General features: G+C 34.8%; 5 protein-coding genes and 1 non-coding gene across 6 annotated transcripts in view; 4 read left to right on the forward strand and 2 right to left on the reverse strand.

Annotated features, from left to right (window-relative positions):
* Positions 1-933: 933 nt before the first annotated feature.
* Positions 934-1,292, forward strand: LOC17895283 (defensin-like protein 278). Its single transcript, XM_006301159.2, has 2 exons — positions 934-1,035; positions 1,132-1,292. Exons 1-2 carry the CDS (start codon positions 981-983, stop codon positions 1,290-1,292), a joined length of 216 nt encoding a protein of 71 aa, XP_006301221.1. The 5' UTR covers positions 934-980.
* Positions 1,293-1,530: 238 nt separating this feature from the next.
* LOC17896639 lies at positions 1,531-3,714 on the reverse strand. Its single transcript, XM_006302041.2, has 3 exons — positions 3,573-3,714; positions 2,035-3,467; positions 1,531-1,943 (listed from the first exon to the last, which is right to left on the reverse strand). The coding sequence occupies exons 2-3, from the start codon at positions 3,406-3,408 to the stop codon at positions 1,668-1,670; spliced, it is 1,650 nt and encodes a 549-aa protein (XP_006302103.1). The 5' UTR covers positions 3,409-3,467; positions 3,573-3,714; the 3' UTR covers positions 1,531-1,667.
* A 535-nt stretch (positions 3,715-4,249) lies between these two features.
* On the forward strand, positions 4,250-4,321 carry TRNAC-GCA. The gene has a single exon. It is a non-coding gene; the product is annotated as a tRNA-Cys (tRNA).
* A 236-nt stretch (positions 4,322-4,557) lies between these two features.
* LOC17894166 (probable serine/threonine-protein kinase At5g41260) lies at positions 4,558-7,890 on the reverse strand. The gene is made up of 10 exons (XM_023787221.1): positions 7,409-7,890; positions 7,092-7,312; positions 6,866-7,001; positions 6,641-6,774; positions 6,454-6,559; positions 6,277-6,362; positions 5,963-6,151; positions 5,673-5,825; positions 5,419-5,532; positions 4,558-5,300 (listed from the first exon to the last, which is right to left on the reverse strand). Exons 1-10 carry the CDS (start codon positions 7,488-7,490, stop codon positions 5,058-5,060), a joined length of 1,464 nt encoding a protein of 487 aa, XP_023642989.1. The 5' UTR covers positions 7,491-7,890; the 3' UTR covers positions 4,558-5,057.
* Positions 7,891-9,995: 2,105 nt separating this feature from the next.
* On the forward strand, positions 9,996-18,805 carry LOC17894403 (lysine-specific demethylase 5D). The gene is made up of 26 exons (XM_023787216.1): positions 9,996-10,093; positions 10,209-11,560; positions 11,819-11,876; positions 12,045-12,167; positions 12,333-12,390; positions 12,530-12,666; positions 13,122-13,283; positions 13,399-13,485; positions 13,659-13,841; positions 13,960-14,109; positions 14,196-14,378; positions 14,479-14,544; positions 14,688-14,783; positions 15,406-15,492; positions 15,579-15,695; positions 15,786-15,993; positions 16,101-16,177; positions 16,400-16,458; positions 16,546-16,677; positions 16,774-16,933; positions 17,024-17,359; positions 17,454-17,510; positions 17,617-17,715; positions 17,808-17,903; positions 17,991-18,181; positions 18,336-18,805. The coding sequence occupies exons 2-26, from the start codon at positions 10,233-10,235 to the stop codon at positions 18,493-18,495; spliced, it is 4,410 nt and encodes a 1,469-aa protein (XP_023642984.1). The 5' UTR covers positions 9,996-10,093; positions 10,209-10,232; the 3' UTR covers positions 18,496-18,805.
* Positions 18,806-20,670: 1,865 nt separating this feature from the next.
* Positions 20,671-21,096, forward strand: part of LOC17894826 (AT-hook motif nuclear-localized protein 5) — a 5,271-nt gene continuing 4,845 nt past the window's right edge. Inside the window, exon 1 of the mRNA XM_006302614.2 lies at positions 20,671-20,679. Coding sequence (XP_006302676.2) covers positions 20,671-20,679 — 9 coding nt within the window. The remainder of the gene's footprint in view (positions 20,680-21,096) is intronic.

Raw genomic sequence — 21,096 nt, forward strand, 5'->3', positions numbered from 1 at the left:
AGTTCTATCCCTAAAAGCTTATTCTCTATCAGTTAATATCAAAGTTGCGTCTCTTTGACTTCTAAATCAAGGAACGATTCTTGGTTCTGATACCAACTGATTAAGCAGAAGTTATTGGGGATAGAATAAGAGATTTGTTGATACCTCAGAGTTTGAGAATCTCCTCACACAACTTTCGCAAAAACTTTTAGGTTTTGTGAATATTCGGTTTATAAATAAATTTCAAATTTTTCGATTAATCAAATTATCAAATAATTTCCTGCAATAATTATTTATGATAAAATCCTAAAACTTAAAATATTATAGAATAGGTAGTATAAATAAATTAAAATAATAATAATCGGTAGTATCCAAATATTTCGCTGCATCAGTTTCTATTGGATTAATTACCACACGAATATACAGTATACTAGTAAAATTATGTCTCCTTGTTCGTCCACTCAATTTATAATTGCATTCACATGCCACACAATTGTTACAAAGCCAAACCGACGAACTAAATTAGCTCAGCAGTATTTAATACAACAATGGAACCAACAAAGATATATAAATGCTGAAAGATACGACTTAAAAAAAACTGTTATATTGATAAAATAAAATGTATATAATTTATGATTATCTTAAATAAGTTTTGGTCATGAAGAGATCAAAAAATGATTTTATATGCTTTTTAGAGATTTTTATTTTTATTTATTTCTAGAATAAGTTTGGAGTTGGCCTTGTTTAGAAAAATGACAAATGCTTGTATAGAAAACTTTGATTTTTGAATGACACATTGTACAGGCTTCAGTCAAAATTTCTAAACAAATTTTCTTAGTCAAATAACAAAATAGCTAAGGTTTATTTCCTTTTAATAAAGAATTTTGTATATATAATGAACGTTCGAGATCAATGGGAATAACACATCACACACAAATTTGTACAAGTCTTTGAGTCTTTTCCAAACACACAGCCGTTTAAGTCTTTTAGCAACAAGAAACATGAAAAGCTCCTTCACCTTCACCACCTTCTTCTTTGTTCTTCTCCTTACCTCTTGTAAGTCGTCATCTCTTATTTGTAGATTCGTTTATTTTATAAATGTTGTGAAAACAGTGAGTGAATAATGAGTTTATTGTGTGTATATGTATATAGGTGTGGTGATGAGTGCAAGGATGCAAGAGAGCACAAACGATATATTGAAGCCAATAACATGCAACACCAATGCAGACTGTGCTAAGTTTTGCAAAGGTCCTATCCACAACTGCGTCTACCATACTTGTCAATGCGTACCCGGAAATCCTAACTGTTGCTAGAAACACCAACCTCCTCCACACATTGTGTTCTAAATTTCTTTTGCATTGGATTAATTTCCCTACAAATATCAAATAAAATTATGTTTCCTTGTTGGTCTACTTAATTTTTTAATTGCATTCACAAGACGCAAAATCGCTAGACACTAAACCGTATAACTGTGAAAGATGTAAAATTGTGAAACCAAGAAAGATGTAAAATTGTGAAAGAAATGACTTCTTTGAGTCATGAGCAAGAAAGAAGAACAAACATTTCTTTATGTTATAGTTTAATAACATTCCGGTAGATTCTTGATAAAACTTATTTGTATGGTATGTATAATGACTATATATGCACATAAGAGGAAGAAGCTAGAGATGATTACTATGTGATGTGTCTTAAACCCTTGAAATCGGAGAGAATGTGACATTAGGCATGAAAGAAGAATGGGCATCTCTTGTATTCACCGGAGTTTCCATGTCGATAAGCTCTCTGAGTGAACTGCATCTAGACAAAGAGTTGCTTATTTCTCCTCTTGAGACTTCACTTCTGTGCAGCTCGGATATACACACTGAGAATGCTTGTAACGCTGAGAGCTTTGCGTGGAAGTTAACCTCGTAAAGTCCTTCTCTGATCAATGCCATTGTCATTGCTGCTGTGATCTCCTTCTCACCCTGAAACACAGTTTTTTTTTTAATATGTATGTCAAGATCAAGAGAGACAAGTTGATACACCATTTTTGTACCACAAGAAACATATTCTTACCTCTATGTAAAGTTCCAAACCCTGATGATTGTTGGTGAGTTCAGGAGATTCTAGTACAAATAGGTTACACCCCATGTCCCATCCGCTACAGTCACAGCCTCCACCTGATCTCCATCTTTGCAGTATTGGTGTAGGACATGCGTTTTCGGTATCAGGCAAACCGTGGTTTCCTGTTGGAACTATGACTTTCATCTCACGGCTAGAGAGTTTGCTGTTTGCAGAAGAGTCTTGAATAACAATTGCTGCAATCTCTAGTCCCGGATGTAAATCTGAGGCTGGCCAAGGATCAGATGCAGAGTTCTCTGAATGTTTTGATAGACTACGCATCAATCCTCGGCTGAAACTATTCTGCCTTGGAAGCTTTTCATGTCTTAGATCAGATGCAATACTGTTCTCTGTCTCTGAGAATATTGATTGACTCAGGTCTAATCCTCGTCTGAAACTGTTCTGTCTTGACAAGTTTTCATGCTTGAAGCCACTTCTTCTTGCACGTGCAATGTCGAAAAGAACGAATTCTGACACAGTTGATTCCACAAGATCTTCTTCATATGGTTCTGACTCTAAGCAGATCTGAGTTGAAACTTGCATCTGTCCTATTAGTGAAGATTCTTTACCTGAAACATTCAACCTCTGTTCACTGAGATTCTTATTGCTTCTACCACCGATATAGCGAAACGAATAGACAAACCGGGAGTCATTATCATCCATTCTTGTACTGGCCATATATACATCATCCGGGCGGTCTAGCGAGAAGGTGAAAACAGGCATCCCAAGTTCATATTCTATACTGAGATAAGCATGTAGATGAACAGGTGATGACTTTCTCAATGACTTGTTTCTTGAGACCATTTCTCCGCTGATTTCACCTGATTTCGGTATCAGAGGATTTCGATTTGAAAACGGATTTGACATTTTCTTGATACGACTAAACCAGCTCGTTGAGCTTGAAGTATTAGTAGAAGAATACTGATTGCTTCCCTTTGAAGAAGGCATAAAGGGCAATTGCATTCTAGCAGAGAATGACTTTTGCAATCTTGGTTCCATGTTCCTCTCTGAGCCTAAAGGTTTAGTTGATCGTTGTTGTTGTTGTTGCTGTTGTCTCCCATTCGTGTTTAACCGTACCCCGAAAAAACCACCAGAAGAATATTGCTCCACTGAAAACTTTTCAGCATCTGATATATTCCTTCTGCTTCTCTCCTTGGATCCCTGATTGAAGAAACCGTGTCTCTCCTTTGGCTTGTTTCCCGGTTTTGGAGGTTTCTTGCAGGAGGAGTTAAGCGCCCGATAAAACATAAACTCATCTTCTTCCCCTGGCTTTTTGGAATTGAAGAAATCTCGTAGAGTAGGAAGAACATTTTCAGAACTCTGTGCCATCTTTTTTTGCTGCTCTAGTATAAATTAACTAATCTCTCTATTACCATATGACCAAACTTCTGCAGAAGATTTGTTCAAGGCAAGAACATTGTATATCAGTACTGTAATACTAAAGAAGCTAAACAAACAGATAATGCAAAATGAATATAGAAAGGATCACTTACCAATCACAGCAAAATCTGGCTGCAAACTTTGTTGACGAAACTATATCACTGATTGTGAAACTTGCAAAGTCTTGATAGGGAAGTCAAAAATGTTCAGGCTACGCTCTTACAGATCTAAAGCCCCACCACAAGTAACATAGGAATCAAGTAGTTGTGAATGTAATGAAAGCAACAGACAAAAGTTTACGCACAAAAGAAAGAAAAGCTATATTTCACTTGCAGTCTAAGCCAATCATAGAAAGGGTGTGCAAAAAGTAACAATCAAATACCAATTGATGGTTTCAGAGTAGTGATCCTCAAGGGTCATTTTAAAGATAGACCTTTAATCATATGCATCATTCACAATTAATGACCGTTACATTAAAATAGAAAGAAAAAAAGCTAGCTCTCTTTGAATTAATAATATTATTATGCCATGGTTAGAAGTTACAACTTTTTCTTTTTTTTTTTTTTTGGTAGGAACAACTTTTTCTTTTTTTTGTGCAACAGAAGTTAGAACTTAAGAACACATAAATTGGTAAAACTAGTAGAGAGATGCAATTAATAGTTTCCTCATAGAAAATAATGTCTGTTGCTTTCTTAATGGGCTTTTACAGACACTTAAAATATTGTCTTTAAAGCCCAATTTTATAAATAATTATATATGAGAACAGTCTGGGAAATATTTAGACATCCAAGGGTCCATAGCTCAGTGGTAGAGCATTCGACTGCAGATCGAGAGGTCACCGGTTCGAACCCGGTTGGGCCCTTTTTTCGTTTTGCTAATATTTTTTTTTTAAATGCGTTACAGGTGTCCTATAACATCTTGATGATCATTGTTGATTTAGTTAGAATAAATACAACTATTAAAAACTATTCAGATTCCTATGACTAATTAATTGTGAGTCATACGAGAGCTTAGACTAATGAACAGCTATGATGAGTACATGCTTGTGATTGTGGCTTTGTAGTAAAGTATGAAATAGTATTGAGATCTGAAGAACAATTCCAGAAATGCAAATCTCAAAAAGATCATTAAAAACCCCAAAAATGCTCTCTTCTTTACATTACATATTATAAAACATAGATTACAAATCATGGAACCCATCAAAGCAAATCCACAATCACACCATTTCCAGGGTTTTTTCCCCATTAAATCTCCATCAAAGTAAGTAACTTTTTCTTCTGTATAACAGGGAAATGTTCATGCCAGTAACCAAAAACAGGAAAAGGAGTCCAATTCAAGGTAGTAAACCAAATGAATGCTTCTAGTATTTGAAAAAAGAAAAGAAAAGAAAAGGGGTATGAGACGAAAAAAAGAAACTAACCAGTGATGATGATGATAATGCACACGATATGAGAACTGCGTTGTAGCTTCTACTTGGGAGGATGGTGAGTTTTGATCTTATTCTGCAAAGCCTGTAGGGAGTTTCGGTTAATGTAAGGAGATATCTTGTATTTTCCTCTCTCTATTCCTCTTCGTGTTTTCTGTTATCATCATCATCATCATAGTGTGTTTCTTTTGCTTTCGAGCATTGATCCGTCTTTAAGAGCAGCATGTGCTTCATTCTCTTGTCCTAGAGCTGACAGAGCTACAGACTGAAGATACGATGCGATATGCCAAGCAGGAGATATCACTTGCGCTTGCATTGCATCATTCAGCGCCTCCTGGGGCTGCTCATTCATTAGGTAACACAGACTTCTTCTCGCATAAACAGTAGGGGAAACCATTGTCCCTCCCTCAATGAACTGTCCAAACACATTCTTTGTCAGATTTGTCATAGGGTTGCCGAGATTTAAACACTACCGTTTATCTGGAAACTTATACTTTGAAGACACAAAACAATGGCAGTAGAAATGATCTAACCTGGGAATAGCAATCAATGGCATTTGCAAAGTCTTTATGCCGGAAAGCAACATCGCCCTTTTTCTTGAAGTTCAGTGAGTCTTGCATCTGATTGGTCCACATCTGGAACGAAAGCTGAAATTTTTGTAGAGAAACAAGCAAACCAAAAAGGTGATCAGATTACAATAAGGAACAAGGTCGCCCAATCCCGAATACACAGTGAGACAATTACGAGAGTATAATTAAATTCCAAGGTTAAGAATTAAGAAAGTAACCTCTGTGGCTGCACCCTCATCATCTTTATAGCTAAGCTTTTCCAGAATCTCATGTATGGCAGTTAGATCTGTTCTTAGGCATGCTTCTCCAAGTGGTGAAAGGGGTGTGGTTGAGGCGCTGCTTGGTATGCCCATCAGTTCATGAGAAGGAGTCTAGCATGAATCAACCAGTTTCTTATTAGTGTCGGAAATAATCTTCTCGAAAGCAAAAAAAGATAAGCAATCAAAAGATACAAGAGCTTGCAAAAGATAGATGGAAAGTAGACTAGTTAATGGTAGCAAGAAAGCACCTCAAGATCCTTCTGTAGAGGGATCATTGCAGTAACTAGAGACTTCGGGTTAGGTCGCTCTCGGGGCTCATACTGCAAGCATCTAGAAGCTAACCGTATTAGTTCAGTCCCGTCGTCACTTGAAAATTGACCCTCCAAGCATGAATCGATCAACATTTGAATGTTCCTGTCCCGTATGAGGTCCAGCGCCTAATAATACGCAGAACACGTAAAGTGTTAGTCAGAAAGATACAGTTTTCTCTAGGAGATTTGATTAGTGTTCAACAATAATTTGGTGGTGATTGATTGTTATAGTATCTTAATCATATGCTTACATGGCTTGGAGGAATGTGTTTTCCACTAAGAAGATCAAGTAACAGAGTTCCATAACTGTACATCACACTTTCTGGTGTCACCCGACCTGTAGAAACAAAAACACAAACTAATAAGTCAGAAGAAGAGTAGCGACAATCCAAATAAAGAAACTGATATGTAAGACTTCAAGTAAATACCTGTTCTGAGATACTCAGGAGGAGTGAACGCCAGATTGGTACTGTAACTCTTTCCGTCTCTACTATTTTTCATCAGACCGAAGCACGAAAGTCTTGGATTCGAGTCCTACAAAAGACAAAACATATGATGATTTTTATATATGCACATATGAAGAAAGACAAAAGTAAGAAGTGAAGCTTAAATTACATCATCAAAGAGAACTCTATAAGCATTTAAGTCATGGTAGAGTGCACGTCCTTTGCCAGTACAATATTCTAAAGCTTGAGCAATATGTAAAGCTACTCTTAGTCGCATTGCCCACTTCATCGGTTGTGTCTCCCCTAGAAAAACAAAATAATAGTTACTACAAAATCCTAACCAAAGAGACGAGTGAAATAGATGAAGTAACTTACAGTAAATTCAAGAACTTACAATGGAAAAGATGCTTGGCCAAAGTTTCATTAGGCATAAACTCAGCAACAAGAAGTCTCTCTTCACCTTCATAACAACATCCAAGAAGGTTTGCCATTCTATAGTTCCTTAATTGACCAACAGCTTTAGCTTCCTCCTACAAAAACAAGCTCAGAGATTCAAAATCCAGATTGAGAAAAAGGGTAAAGGACTTTTATAAAGCAAAATCCAAGAAAAAGGCTATTACCAGAAACTGACGAGAATCAGGCCAAGCTTTCCTATTAAACCTTTTAACAGCAATACGTCTTTGATTATCCAATTTCCCTTTATACACAACATTAGGAGCTTTTTCACCATGCTCTGAAACTATATTCTCTGCAGCAAATCCTGATGTAGCGTTCCTCAACGTCTCAATTGAGAATTCACGAAACTGAGGCAAATCATTCCCTTCACCTCTCCTATCCTCATCTAAATTTTAAAAAAAACAAAATCCACCATTAGAAACAATTCAATCATAGAGAAACCAAACAAACAAACCCTAGAAAAAAAAAAAGAGATCTTTACCTAACCCAGAGACTCCATGATTGGATCCTTCAGGTTCTGATACACAACAAAATGCACATAGCTTCGAAACCTCACAGCCCATTTCAGTATTTCTTCTTTTCCAGTCAAACCATAAACCCTAAACCGCGTCTTCTATAATTAGCTAGATTTATATAAAAATCGAGACTTTTCCTAGTTTAGACAAATCAAATCCGTGAAGAATCTCTTCAGAATTCAGAAAGAAGAAAAAACCCAGTTTTGTGATGTTCTCCTACTTTAAGAGGAAGAAGAACAAAAAGGGTCAAAATCTGAGAAAACGATCTGTGGAAATTGAAAGAAGAAGAAGAAGAAGGAAAAGAGAAAAAGTGAAATGACAAATCGAGGAGCCGCTCGTGTGGTGAGCTCAAAGGGAAAGCTCAAAGAACAGAGAGATTGTTTTCTGCAACTTTCTCTCTTTTTTTTATTTTTTCTATCCTTTTGTTGGAGAGACAAAAGCAGAGAACTTTGCCAGAAAGTTAAAAATAAAAATTAAAACTTTTGTTTTTTTTTTGGTTTCATAAGAAGAAAAGAAGAGAAACACAGCAAAGCAGCAGGCCTCACCAAGTCAACTCAACCAGTGGGTCAAAAAAATAACTAAGAAACAACTCATATTTGCTATCACACATTAAACCCTTCAATTTTGAATTATCAATTACCAATTATTTTATTCTATTCTATTAGGAGTGTTTTTCTTCTTCTAAACATTTACAAATTGGTCGATATTAACTTATATCGTCGCAAAAAGATGATGCAAATTAATGTTTGTTACAAATGATAATGTTATATGAATTTTTGTAAACGTTTAAAATGATAAAAGTATACTTATTCCGGAAATGGTTATCAAAAGACAAAATAAATTTGGTGGTGCCAAACGTGGAAATGAGTATAAATGTCCCTCACCGTAAGTAATCTACTCCAAACGTAGATATATGTAAATGCAATTACCAGTCACTTTCTTACTTTGTTTTACGATGATTAGATTAACATCTAAACTATGTTATTCTTATATGTTTCTTTAAAGATAATAAAAACAGTAAACTTACAAAACCAAACATGGTGTGTTTTTTCTTTTTGTCAATGATATATATAAATTTGGACGCGTCGTGTATGGTACCGTATTCCACAACTCCATCTAAAAATGTTCCATAGCTGTCAATCAAATAGTATATAGATAATTTCGTATAGCTTTAATTTTTTCATATTCCTTACTACATAAGTACATATATTCACATACACATGTATTCCTTGTCGCATGTAGCTTATTCAAGTAAACAGTTTTATTATCTTTTTTCTAACTCAAAATGAAAATATTTATAAAGATTATGATAATGTGAACGTGGAAAAAGAAAATTAAATAAACACAGTTTTATCAAAATTTGGCCACCGACATAACGCTCTTGACATTTTTTTTTTTTTGTTCTCTTTCAACAGTAGAAACGCCTTTTCACCGACCATCCCCTCGTACCTGTGATTTCGTTAAAAAAATAAAATTTTTGCTTATTTATTTCATTTCTTTTATCTTGAAAAAACACACAAATTTTACTTAAAAATATTTAAATTTATATCTGACTATTTCTCAATTATTTTTATTTTTATGCTTAAGAAACTTGTAAATCAAATATAAGCGTTTTGGTTTAGACTTCAAAAGATTGAGATAAAAATAAAATTATATGTTGAAAATGTTTGCGATGATGTTGGTTTAGACGTTAGAAGATTGGATAAAGCATTATATAGAGAGAGGGGACTTGTGTAGGTGTCAACAAAGAGTAAATTATGCAAATTTAGTTGACTCTTGCCAAGAGGTATTCAAAATTACATGTGTGGAACTCGTTAAATGATAGGTGTAATTTACTTTCTCCAATCTATAAATCATTTGAAAAAGCAAAATAAACATTGAATGAGAGAGGTCCCTTTAGAATGCTTCTAGTCAACTCATTACAATTGGAAATATACATAAGAATGATTGAAATCAAGCAGATAGCATTACACTATAAACCTAAGCTCAAATCCTAATATTAGGAAAATTATGGACATAGTCTCAATGTTATATAAAATTATAAAATAGTTATAGATTATTTAAATTAAACAATTTTAAAATCTAAAAACTAAATTCCAAATTTAAACCCTCAAACAAAAAAATTTATTAACAAAATAGTCTATTTAACTAATTTTTAAATATTTAAACTTATATTTAATTTATGTTAAAACTTCCCAAAAATCCTAGTTATACAAATTGTCTCTATAACATTAGTTTTTGGTTCTTACCAAAAAGAACATTAGCTTTTGGGCAGGTTTATTTATGGGCCTTACTTAGCCTTACCATCAAGCAACATAAATATGAGCCCACCGCGAGTAAATAGAAAAACTACACGTAGTACATCTTCGATCAGAGTAAACGGCACGTAGTCCTTTCGCCGTAGACAAGAACTGAGAAGATTTCTTCCTTCTCTCTCCGTCCCCGTAATTTCAGTTATGAACCAAACCCAATTTTGGAAATTCAGTAACAGAGCTTTATAAAAGAATTAAAATCTTTTTTATTTACTTTTCCAAATCTTCTCAAACAAAATTCGTCAAAAACAAAACATTCTTGAAACACTTCCTCGTCTCCGCAGCAACTCTAGTTTCACGAGCTCTGTTCTGTTTTCTTCTCGTTCACAGTTTCAAAAGGTATAAATTTGCTACAAACCCTAGAATTGTATTTCTCACTCACTGTTCTAGAATTAGGGTTTTGATCTTTGCGTGTTTGAATTGGATTAATATATAATCATTGATATATTCGTAGGTTATGATTGTGCGGTTTTAGTTGATGTGTTTGGTAATGGGGAAAGGTAGAGTTAAGGCAGTGGAGAAAAGGGTTTTAGATCAGAAACTTAGAGGATCGATCAATGTTCCGTTAGGACCTGTTTATCATCCGACAGAAGATGAATTCAAAGATCCATTAGAGTACATATACAAGATCAAGCCAGAGGCAGAGGTTTATGGTATTTGCAAGATTGTTCCACCTAGTTCTTGGAAACCTCCTTTTGGTTTGGATTTGGAATCTGTCAAGTTCCCAACAAAGACACAAGAGATTCATCGGTTGCAGTTTCGTCCTGCTTCTTGTAACTCAAAGACGTTTCAGTTGGAGTACAGTAGGTTTTTAGAGGAGCATTTAGGTAAGAAGCTGAAGAAGAGAGTTGTTTTTGAAGGAGAGGACTTGGATTTGTGTAAGCTGTTCAATGCGGTGAAGCGTTTTGGGGGTTACGAAAAGGTTGTTAAAGGGAAAAAATGGGGTGAGGTCTATCAGTTTATGAGCTCTGGTGAAAAGATTTCGAAGTGTGCTAAGCATGTCTTGTGTCAGCTGTACAAAGAGCATTTGCATGATTTTGAGAATTATCACAATCGGATGAATGCAGATGCGTCAAAGAGCTGCAAAAGAAAAATCAATGCTGCTGTTGAACGGAATAGGCGGTGTTCTCAATCTCGGAGCTCAAAGAGAAGAAAAAGAAGTGGTGATGAAAAGAATCCTAAGGTGGAAATTGAAGAAGTGGTTGATCAAGCATGTGAGCAATGTAAAAGTGGCAAACACGGTGAAGTGATGCTTTTGTGTGATAGTTGTAATAAAGGTTGGCATATATATTGTCTCTCGCCACCACTGAAGCATATCCCACTTGGGAACTGGTATTGTCTTGAGTGCTTAAACACTGATGAAGAAACTTTTGGCTTTGTTCCCGGTAAATGCTTATTACTAGAAGATTTTAAGCGCATTGCTGATCGCGCCAAAAGAAAGTGGTTTGGTTCAGGATCAGTGTCTAGGGCGCAGATAGAGAAGAAGTTTTGGGAGATAGTAGAAGGGTCAGGTGGTGAAGTTGAAGTTATGTATGGTAATGACTTGGATACTTCTGTTTACGGAAGTGGTTTCCCTCGAATAGGTGATCAAAGACCAGAATCAGTTGAGGCTAATATATGGGATGAATATTGTGCTAGCCCTTGGAATCTCAATAACATGCCTAAGTTGAAAGGATCTATGCTTCAGGCCATTCGTCATAACATTAATGGTGTTACAGTGCCTTGGCTATATCTTGGAATGCTCTTCTCTTCCTTTTGTTGGCATTTTGAAGACCATTGTTTTTACTCTGTGAATTATCTACACTGGTATGTTACCTGTACTGTAATTTTCATCCTAATTCTTTCTACAATAATTTATCGCTCTTTTGAAGCATTTAGAGTACAGCATCATTTTTCGATTCTTGGAAGTCGCAAATTCCTTTCCTCTGTTCCTTATTTTGTCTTGGTCTTAGGGAGAAGATGTCTCTAAGAATTACTGGAACTCTCTAATTTATAACGAAATGTATCATCCATAGAGTCTTTTAATTGCGCCTTTTATCAATTTCTTTTTGATTCACACCTCAGGGGAGAGGCAAAATGTTGGTATGGTGTTCCAGGAAGTGCTGCTAGTGCTTTTGAAAAGGTTAGTTTTTTTTTTGCTCTGCCCCTCCAAAGGGTTTTAGTCTTTGCTCTTAAAATTGGTTAGTTATTCATAGTCCAGTAGAAGTTCTCTCTTCTTCATTGAAATGTATATTTCTAGCTTATTTTCAGAAAGAAAAGAGTAGGTGCTTACGCTGCTTGATTTCTGTAGGTCATGCGGAAAACTCTTCCCGATCTTTTTGATGCTCAGCCAGATTTACTCTTTCAACTGGTTACCATGTTGAGTCCGACTGTTTTACAAGAAAATAAAGTCCCAGTCTACTCAGTATTACAGGTTTGATATACGAGTATATAGCTCATTTATGAGCTTATTTCATTGTTAGCATTTCAATTCCTAGTTTGGAAGTTATTTGTAGTTAATTAATAGTAACTTTCCTCCTAGAATCACTGAGCTTGTTTGGTTTATTAACACAATCCCTCTACTTTTGTTCATTGTTAGGAGCCTGGAAACTTCGTGATCACATTTCCAAAATCCTTTCATGCTGGATTCAATTTTGGTACGCCAACTCCTATCTTTAGTTATAGTAGTGACATGACTAGTTTTGCGGGTTAAAGTGTTCAATTAATTGCATTAGGGAGTTTCTTTCCAATATTATTGTGCAGTTTATGATATACTAGCATATGTTCTCTTTCCAGGTTTAAATTGTGCAGAAGCTGTCAACTTTGCCACTGCTGATTGGCTACCTCATGGTGGTTCTGGGGCGGAGCTGTATCGGCTATACCGGAAACCTTCAGTCATATCTCATGAGGAGCTTCTCTGTGTGGTAGCTAAGGTAAGAAAGAAAATATGAACAGCGTTAAAAACTTGATATGATAGGCTAGTGAGATGAGTTGTATTGCCATTTACCTCCGGTTGGACACATGTCCCATGATTTGTATTGATTTGTTGGGCTGGTACTAATTTATCTCTTTCAGATTATATGCTCATGCCACATGATGGCGATATTGCTTATACTGCTTTCATGAGTCCATTGAGTTTGTTGGTTTTGTTAATTAAAAATTCTATCTCATTTGCATTCACAAAAGAAGATTTAGTTATAGATCAAATGGGTAGTGGCTACTGGAGATATCAACATTGAACGAGGCATCTTTTATTACTTGATGGGCGATGAACCACTATCAATTTTATCATCTTTGGTTACTAGTACAATTGTATATGCTAGTTTCAAGCAACAAATGTGGACTTTTTCGTATCTTAAGTGATTGATTCAATTGTATTCTCGTATAGGGAAACTGCTGCAATAGAGAAGGATCAATACATTTGAAGAAAGAATTGCTCAGAATATACAGCAAGGAAAAAAACTGGAGAGAGCAGCTCTGGAAAAGTGGTATTTTGAGATCTTCTCCTATGTTTGTACCTGAATGTCCTGATTCTGTGGACATCGAAGAGGTTTTTATTTCTGCAATCAGATATCGTTGGTTTCATTGTTAAAAGTTTTCTACTCTTATTATTATAGTTTGCATAAGAGAATGCTCTGATGTGTGGATGCTTTATAATGGTATAGGATCCAACATGTATCATCTGCCAGCAGTTTCTTCATCTTTCTGCTATTGTCTGCAATTGCAGGCCATCTGTTTTTGCATGCTTGGAGGTAAATATTTCTGTCCAACTTTTTTGAGACCGATCCACTTCAGGCAGAGCCTAACTTTTTTTTTTTTACAAAATAGAAACTCTTGGGGCTCTAATATTGTAGACATATTTTTCTTTAAGAATATAATTTATTGATTTTGCTATATCATAAGAGTTTTGTAATCTTGAATTCAGCACTGGAAGCACCTTTGTGAATGTGAACCTACGAAGTTGCGTCTTGTATATCGTTATACCCTTGCCGAGCTGGATAGGATGGTACAAGAAGCTGAAAATTTTGGTGGCTGCAAAACACAAGAAACCAAAAACTCACAACGGCCTAGTTCAGGCACCAAACGATCTAATGCTTTCAACAAAAAGGTAAATTTATAAGGGTTTGCAAATAAACTGCTGAATTAGAGAAAATCTAGTATTAAGTAAGTTAGCAATCTTCCTATCTTATGATAAAAACTGTTGTTGTTCTTCTCATTTTAACTAGGAGGGAATGCAAGTGAGTCAGGCACGACCAGCTGACAATTGGCTTCTTCGAGCATCAAAGGTTCTTGACAGTTCCTTTTCTAGTGTTGAATATGCCACTCTTTTGAAGGAAGCAGAACAGTTTCTTTGGGCTGGATCAGAAATGGACCGTGTGAGTTTTTAAAGTATTTGTTGGAATTGCTTTTGTATATATGTCTTTTGGTAGATTTTGGAAAAAAAGATATTCTTGTCACACAGGTACGAGATGTTACAAAAAGTTTGATCAAAGCAAAGATATGGGCTGAAGCTGTTAGCGATTGTCTTTCAAAAGTCGAAGGTGAAGCCAACAATGATTCAATGAAAGTTCACTTGGAATTTATTGATGAGTTGGTGAGAGTTAACCCCGTTCCTTGCTTTCAGTCTGGTTATCGGAAATTAAAGGTTAGCCATATAGCTGCGATATCTCAGTTTTCCTTTAGATCATTACTGTTTGTTTGCCATAATGTTATTACATTGTTTACACGTTTCCATTTTTGTGTAGAACTATGCTGAAGAGGCTACAAAATTATCTGAGAAAATCGATTCAGCTCTGTCAAGTAGCTTAACTGTATGCCACTACAAACCCCCTCTCTTCCCCACATAGTCTTTAGGACAATGCCTTTTAGTTACATGACAGTCCAATCTGACTAAATCCAGTGAAATTATTAATGTTATGCATTTTGATTGATGTTACTTGTTTTTTGTTTCTAGATCACCCAGCTGGAGCTATTGCATTCTGAAGTCTCTAGTTCACCGATCTCCTTTAGAAAACATGAGATCTTGTCAAAGAAGATCTCTTCTGCCAAGGTAAACCATCGTTTAGACCAACATGGCATAGTTATTTTTTCCCTTTCCCCTAGTTTACGATAACTTAGTAGTCATGTTTTCTATTTTAAATAACTAGGGAATCTGTTATGTGGTGTGTGAGTTAAGTCGAATACGTGGATATTTCATATTGGTTTATATTACGATTCCATATAGAATAATATGAGACATGTTGATTAATATCCATTAACAACCTGGTGAACCCGTATATCAGTATTGGCAAGGGTGGTGGTTTGTTTATGATAATCGTCGTACATATTTCGTCGGTGAATTCAAATATATATAGATATCCTTCTCTAGGGGTCAATATCCACCTTGGTTATTGATGACTATGTTTATGACAAAATTTTAGTTTGTCTTGGGTCCTTGTTAATCTTAAGGGTATCTATGCAGTATTTTCTCAATGCATTCATATCCACAAAGGTCGTAGAGAGACTGACACCATTTTGAATTACATGGGTGCATAAGAAATTTAGATGTATTCGGCTACTATTTTTGTAAAGCCTACTACCGAAATCCTAGTCTAGTTTTATTCTTCAGGTTCTCTTTCAGTTTTTTTGCGTTTTCTTGAATTTAATCGTCTCTTTTCCTCATGGTTCTGCAGATGATAGCTGAAAGGGCGAGACTCTGTTTCGTGGACACTAAAGCTCCAGGCGTTGAAATGGATGCACTTTTCAAGCTTAAGTCTGAGGTGAATGTATTGTCCTTATTCTGAAAATGATAATTATGTTACTTTTTCATGTATTTTAAATTATAATCGTTCTTTTTCCTTAATAGATGTTAGAGCTTCAGGTGCAACTTCCAGAAACAGAAGGGATTCTGGATTTGCTAAAGAAATCAGAATTAGCCCGTGATAAATGTAATAAAGTTTTGAGTGGTTCTTTATCTCTCAAGGTTGGCTGTACTTTTGTTCTGTATCTTTCAGTGTGATTAACAACAAGCTTTTGTTGGATCTTTCTGAAGTGTTTGTTTTCTTCTGTACAGAATGCGGAAGAGTTGCTTCATGAATTTGATAATTTCAGCATCAACGTTCCTGAGTTGACTATCCTAAGGCAGTACTATGTTGAAAATTTGTCTTGGATTTCATGCTATAATGATATAATGGTTGATGTTCGTGACGGCAAGGACCAACAAAAGCTAATTAGTGACCTGAGTTCCCTTCTACAGGATGGAGCATCCTTAGATATTCAAGGTCTTTCTTATATACTTGAACATTCTTTTAGTGTGTGTTATCTGTGTTCCACCTAGTTTTGCATTATAATGCGTAGTGATAGACTGATAGCTTAACCAATACTGCAGTATCTGAAATAGTTGAAGCACTGCCTCTTGTTGAGGTTGAATTGAAGAAGGCATCTTGTCGGGAAAAGGCTCGAATGGTACATGTTTTCTCTTTCTTTACTGTCTGACTTTGTATCTCTCATTTTTCTGCTGCAGTTATCATGATATCTTGAATAGGCTTCGCTGTAATTCTTCGCATTGTTTTCATGTCGAATGTAAAATGCATATTGTTTTATATAATAATTGATGAAATTGCTTTAGGTTTCGTGGTCCCAGTGCTCTTTCTTTAATGCTGATTTTTTGTATGGAATTTGATGTAGGTTTATACTGCAAGAAGGTCTCTGGATTTCATTGAGCAGCTGCTCTCGGAAGCTGTTGTGTACGTTGTCCCCAAATATTGATTATAGAATATGTAATATGCATTCTACTTTATTTCTATTTTCATGCTAACATTTTATATTTCCAGGCTACACATCGATGAGGAAAAGTTATTTGTTGAGATCTCGGGAATTTTGTCAACAGCAAGGTGTTGGGAGGAAAGAGCAAGCTGTATCCTTGCCAGTGAAACTCAGATGTTTGACCTTAAAGAGCTCGTAAGGTATATATTCTTTGTTCAGGCTTGCAAATTTTTATACTTCAGCTCATTCTTAGTGTTTTTTTGAGTCTTTTATTTATCAAACGATGTTTGTTCTAGGATGTCAGTCAACATTGATGCGGTTTTGCCTTCTCTGAAAGGCATAGAGAACACAATCTCGTTGGCCGAAACTTGGCTTCAGAAATCTGAGCCTTTTTTATCAGCCACTTCCTCTATGGCATCATCTCCATGTTCTCTGCTTGAACTTCCTGTGTTAAAAGTTTGTCTACCTCTGTGCCTACTTTGGTTTCTGTATTTTTTGGTAGCTGATGTGATTTTTGGAGTATTCAAAGCTTTAATTTTTTTGCAGGACCTAGTTTTTCAGTCTAAATCGCTCAACGTTCAGCTTCAAGAGCCGGATGTTCTTGAAACATTGTTGCGTAACTGCGAGAGATGGCAGTGTGATAATAATCAGCTCTTGCAAGAAACGGAAGATTTATTGGACAATTTGAAGGTAGATGATGGCATGCATAGCTGTATCCTTCCGAAGATTATGGATTTGATAACCAGAGTGGACTCTGCTAGAGAATCTGGTCTGGCCCTTGGTCTCAGTTTCGATGAACTTCCCAAACTTCGGGCTGCAAGTCTAAAACTAGGATGGTGTAGTAAGACCATCACGTTAACCTCTAGCTCACCTTCCTCTGAGGTACATTTAGATTTCTTTAGTTTTAATTAGTTTTTGGTACTTAGTGTAATTATGTACCCTCTTTTGATTTTTTAAGTGCGTCTTTAAATGGCAGTTGCTAAAAGATGTAGGAAAGCCCTCGTTACAGCAAATTCAGCAGCATGTAGAAGAGGTATGTTCGACTAATGTATCAGTCTCCTTCTCTTTGGATTTTCAATAAATACGTTGACACTACATGGATCTGGTTGATAAGTTTCGGTCATTTTCATTATTGACAGGGACAAACACTGGAAATATTACCTGAAGAGTATCACTTAGGCAAGAGACTCGTGGAGTTAAAAGACATTGGACTGGAGTGGGCAAAACGAGCTAGAAAAGTAATTGACCATATTACATGTTTTCTCAGTCAATAGCTTGGTATCTTTTTGGAATTTTTAACGAAAGTGAGAGCTATTGGTTTTATCTGCAGGTGGTGACAGACTCGGGCGCTCTTGCGTTAGAAGATGTTTTCGAGCTTATCTCTGAGGGTGAAAATTTACCTGTCCATCCAGAGCAGGAACTTCAGGTTAAATATGAAATGAATGTTAATAAAAGCTTAACACATAACCTTACCGTTATCTAACAATCTTTGTATCATGGTCGATTGATGCAGTCTTTACGAGCTCGGAGTATGTTACACTGCATTTGTCTAAAGCCATACAACTCAAGATCCATGGTATCTTGTAATCAGTGTGGCGAATGGTATCACACCTACTGTTTAAAACTTCATTGGCGGCCTAAGGTTTATGTCTGCTCCGCTTGCTGTCCACTGGCAGAATCTACGCCACAGATTGATCCCGCTAGGTTTGTTCCTTGTGCCATACAGGCTTTCTCTAAACATGTTTGCCACACACTTTCTTGAAATCTCTATACCTTCACTTCATTCAGTTGTTTGCACTGCTTCCCTTTTTATTTTTCCTTCCTGAACCCATTTGTTTGATTGATATCTGTTAAACAGATCAACGGAGCCAGAGACACAGTCGCAGAACCAAAGACGGAAAAAAATGGTAGCAACAGATGCAGCAGTTGGAAAATTACGGTGGCTAAACAAAAAACGCATCAAACGGACAGCTAAAGGGAACCCTCAGGTTCATATTCTTCCCTGGTTTTTCGCTTAAGAACCAACCTAATAAGAATATGAAATATAGAGCAATTTCATTTATTCAATTCTCAAATCTTTTTGTAATGTTTCCATCGGAAAAATGGAGAAGTTAACATAAAAAGGTTTTTGGACTTAGATTATTGGATCTTTAATTTCTTTTTTGAACTGGATCATTTGGATCTGTAACTTGAATTTGTACTATGTAATACATAAATTCTAGTCACAACTATGTATAGAGGAATAATATTGTAGCTTAGATCTTAAAGCTAAGGCTTCCTTATTGTATCGGTCTACCATTGTTTATGTAATGTAAACTTTTTATTCAATAGTATTTGATGTTTGTTTCTTTCAAATCTTCAAAACCAACAAACTCTTACCAAAACCAAACGACCAGCAGCAGCAGCAGCTCTTAGAATTTTGAAAAACAATTTTGGACCACAAATGTAAGAAGAGAGAATCATATCTTTCTCTCTCTCTCTCTCTCTCTATATCCCCACAATATATACATCAAATAAAAATAAAAAAGCAACAGTTGAGATCACTTTCCTTACAAGAATCAGAAAGAGAGATAGAGAGAGACCCACTTTTGTTATGACATCATGTTTCCACAGACCCCCACAATCATATCTCTCAATGTGTATGTATTGTGTAATGTATGTAGAGAGAGAGAGAGATGTGTTGTGTTGTGTTGTGTTGTGTGGTGAAGTAATAAGTAAGGGACTTTCACAGAAACAGAGCCTTATTGTACCTTTTTTATGGTTCAGACACCATATCCTCAAAGCTGAAAGCTTCCTTCAACACTCTTCTTCCTTTTTTGAATATCATTACATTTATTGTCTCTCCCATCCATATCATCTTATTTATGTAGTTTATTAAATGTTGTTATATGAAGACTAATGCACTAATTAGTGTATGTTTATGGCTATTTATGCAAGGATCACAACATTTTCTTTTTTAAATGTCAAGTTCAGTACTGGTCGGTCTCAAAATATTAATGTTGATTTTTTCATGAAAATTGCTAATAAGTTTAAAAAGAAAAGAAAAAAGACAAGTCACATTAAATTTAAGTGAAAAGTTGGCAAACAAAAAGGAAAAAAAAAAGTGAAAGAAGGGAAAGTCAAATATATTGGCTTTTAATGTCAAAAGACAAATTTATGTTAGTGCAAGATAGTTGGACATTAAACAAGTTCGTGTAAAAGATTATATAGACAAAACAAAACAAAAAACAAGAAATTACAGTAGTTTAGGAGTAGCAAAAACAAATATAATGTAAACCAAAAAAAAAGAAGAAACATATAATAATAATAATAATAATAATAATAATAAGAAATAGTATCTAGTGCATCAAATATTTTGACTATTTAGATTTTTTGGTCGGGCCCTTTTAAACACCGATATTAAATGCATCATACAAACTTTCAAATTAGGTGCCAAATATATATAATATGAATTTATTTTATTTTTATAAATCACTATCAAACTTTTTTTTTAAAAAAAGAAAAGAATTTAGATAAAAAGTAAACGAAAAAAAAGGGGAATATAAATTTAAAAAAAAAATAGGGAAAAAATAAAGTAAGGAGAGAAGGCTCACTGTCCGAAGCAAAGAAAGAAATAGCAAATGTGATTTAGACATGTGAGTGAGTCTGTGAGAGAGAGAGAGGATGAGATATTCGATGTGATTCACTCTCTCGTATCCTTTAGTCAACAACACACATCTCTCTCATACATCAAAGTTTCAATTATAATTACAAAAAAGAAAAAAGTCACCTTGTTTCGAGTTTTAAGTTATTTAACATACAAAATTTGATGTTGAATAAATATGTCTTTTTTTTTTTAACATCTGAATTGTGAATTGAAGATTATATGGAAATTTAGTCAACACGAGTCTTGCTTCGTTCCTTTGTAATAATAATTCTTAATGAAAAAAAAACTCGTATAGTTAAATTTTGCTAATAAGATTATAGAAGTCAGATGTAGACAAAAAAACAGAAAAATCAGGGGAATAATTATAAGTATACAAAAACTAATCCTTTAAGATTTAGGATAAGACTCTTCAGAAACCTAGATAAATTCTACATTAATCATATAATTATCAAAAATTGATGATCAGATATATTGAAAAATATTAGTATTTATATATTTTAGATAATGATCGAAGATATTTAGATAGCTTCTAAAATTGTTCGATATGATGTATCAAGTTAGTTTTGTTGGCTAACAATATGCAATAGAAAATAATAAAATTATTACAAAACTTAGTTTTTTCTTAGTCTTTTAGTTTATTTATAATCTATATATATAAAGTTAACTTTTTCTCTCTTCTCCTTAAGCCACATCATCATCCACCTCATTTAATTATTTAATTTTTAAAATTAATTATACCATTTTATCATTTAATTTTAATATTTAAACCTATGTAAATAAGTTTTTTAAAATTGAATATGAAAGGTCTTTTTTTATATTATACATTATAAAACTAAAAAAGATAATTGATTAAAAGTTAAAAAAACTTACTAATTATCGATTATACTAACAAATATAAAAATAATAGATTATAATTTTTAGTGAATGTTTAAAATATATATAAGATTATATTTACACAATGTAAACCTAAATA

The sequence above is a fragment of the Capsella rubella genome, unplaced genomic scaffold (assembly GCF_000375325.1).
Source record: "Capsella rubella cultivar Monte Gargano unplaced genomic scaffold, Caprub1_0 scaffold_2, whole genome shotgun sequence".
NCBI lineage: Eukaryota > Viridiplantae > Streptophyta > Magnoliopsida > Brassicales > Brassicaceae > Capsella > Capsella rubella.

Excerpts from the sequence above, each read along its gene's own strand:
- LOC17896639 (XM_006302041.2), bottom strand. The coding sequence starts at position 3,408 with ATGGCACAGAGTTCTGAAAATGTTCTTCCTACTCTACGAGATTTCTTC. Across the intron at positions 1,944-2,034 it reads GTTTGGAACTTTACATAGAG|GGTGAGAAGGAGATCACAGC; the intron begins GTAAGAATATGT and ends ACTGTGTTTCAG.
- LOC17894403 (XM_023787216.1), top strand. The coding sequence starts at position 10,233 with ATGTGTTTGGTAATGGGGAAAGGTAGAGTTAAGGCAGTGGAGAAAAGG. Across the intron at positions 15,696-15,785 it reads GTGGTTCTTTATCTCTCAAG|AATGCGGAAGAGTTGCTTCA; the intron begins GTTGGCTGTACT and ends TCTTCTGTACAG. Across the intron at positions 17,716-17,807 it reads GGGCAAAACGAGCTAGAAAA|GTGGTGACAGACTCGGGCGC; the intron begins GTAATTGACCAT and ends TTTTATCTGCAG.
- LOC17895283 (XM_006301159.2), top strand. The coding sequence starts at position 981 with ATGAAAAGCTCCTTCACCTTCACCACCTTCTTCTTTGTTCTTCTCCTT. Across the intron at positions 1,036-1,131 it reads TGTTCTTCTCCTTACCTCTT|GTGTGGTGATGAGTGCAAGG; the intron begins GTAAGTCGTCAT and ends ATATGTATATAG.
- LOC17894166 (XM_023787221.1), bottom strand. The coding sequence starts at position 7,490 with ATGGGCTGTGAGGTTTCGAAGCTATGTGCATTTTGTTGTGTATCAGAA. Across the intron at positions 6,152-6,276 it reads AACACATTCCTCCAAGCCAT|GCGCTGGACCTCATACGGGA; the intron begins GTAAGCATATGA and ends GCGTATTATTAG. Across the intron at positions 5,301-5,418 it reads CCATTGATTGCTATTCCCAG|TTCATTGAGGGAGGGACAAT; the intron begins GTTAGATCATTT and ends GTGTTTGGACAG.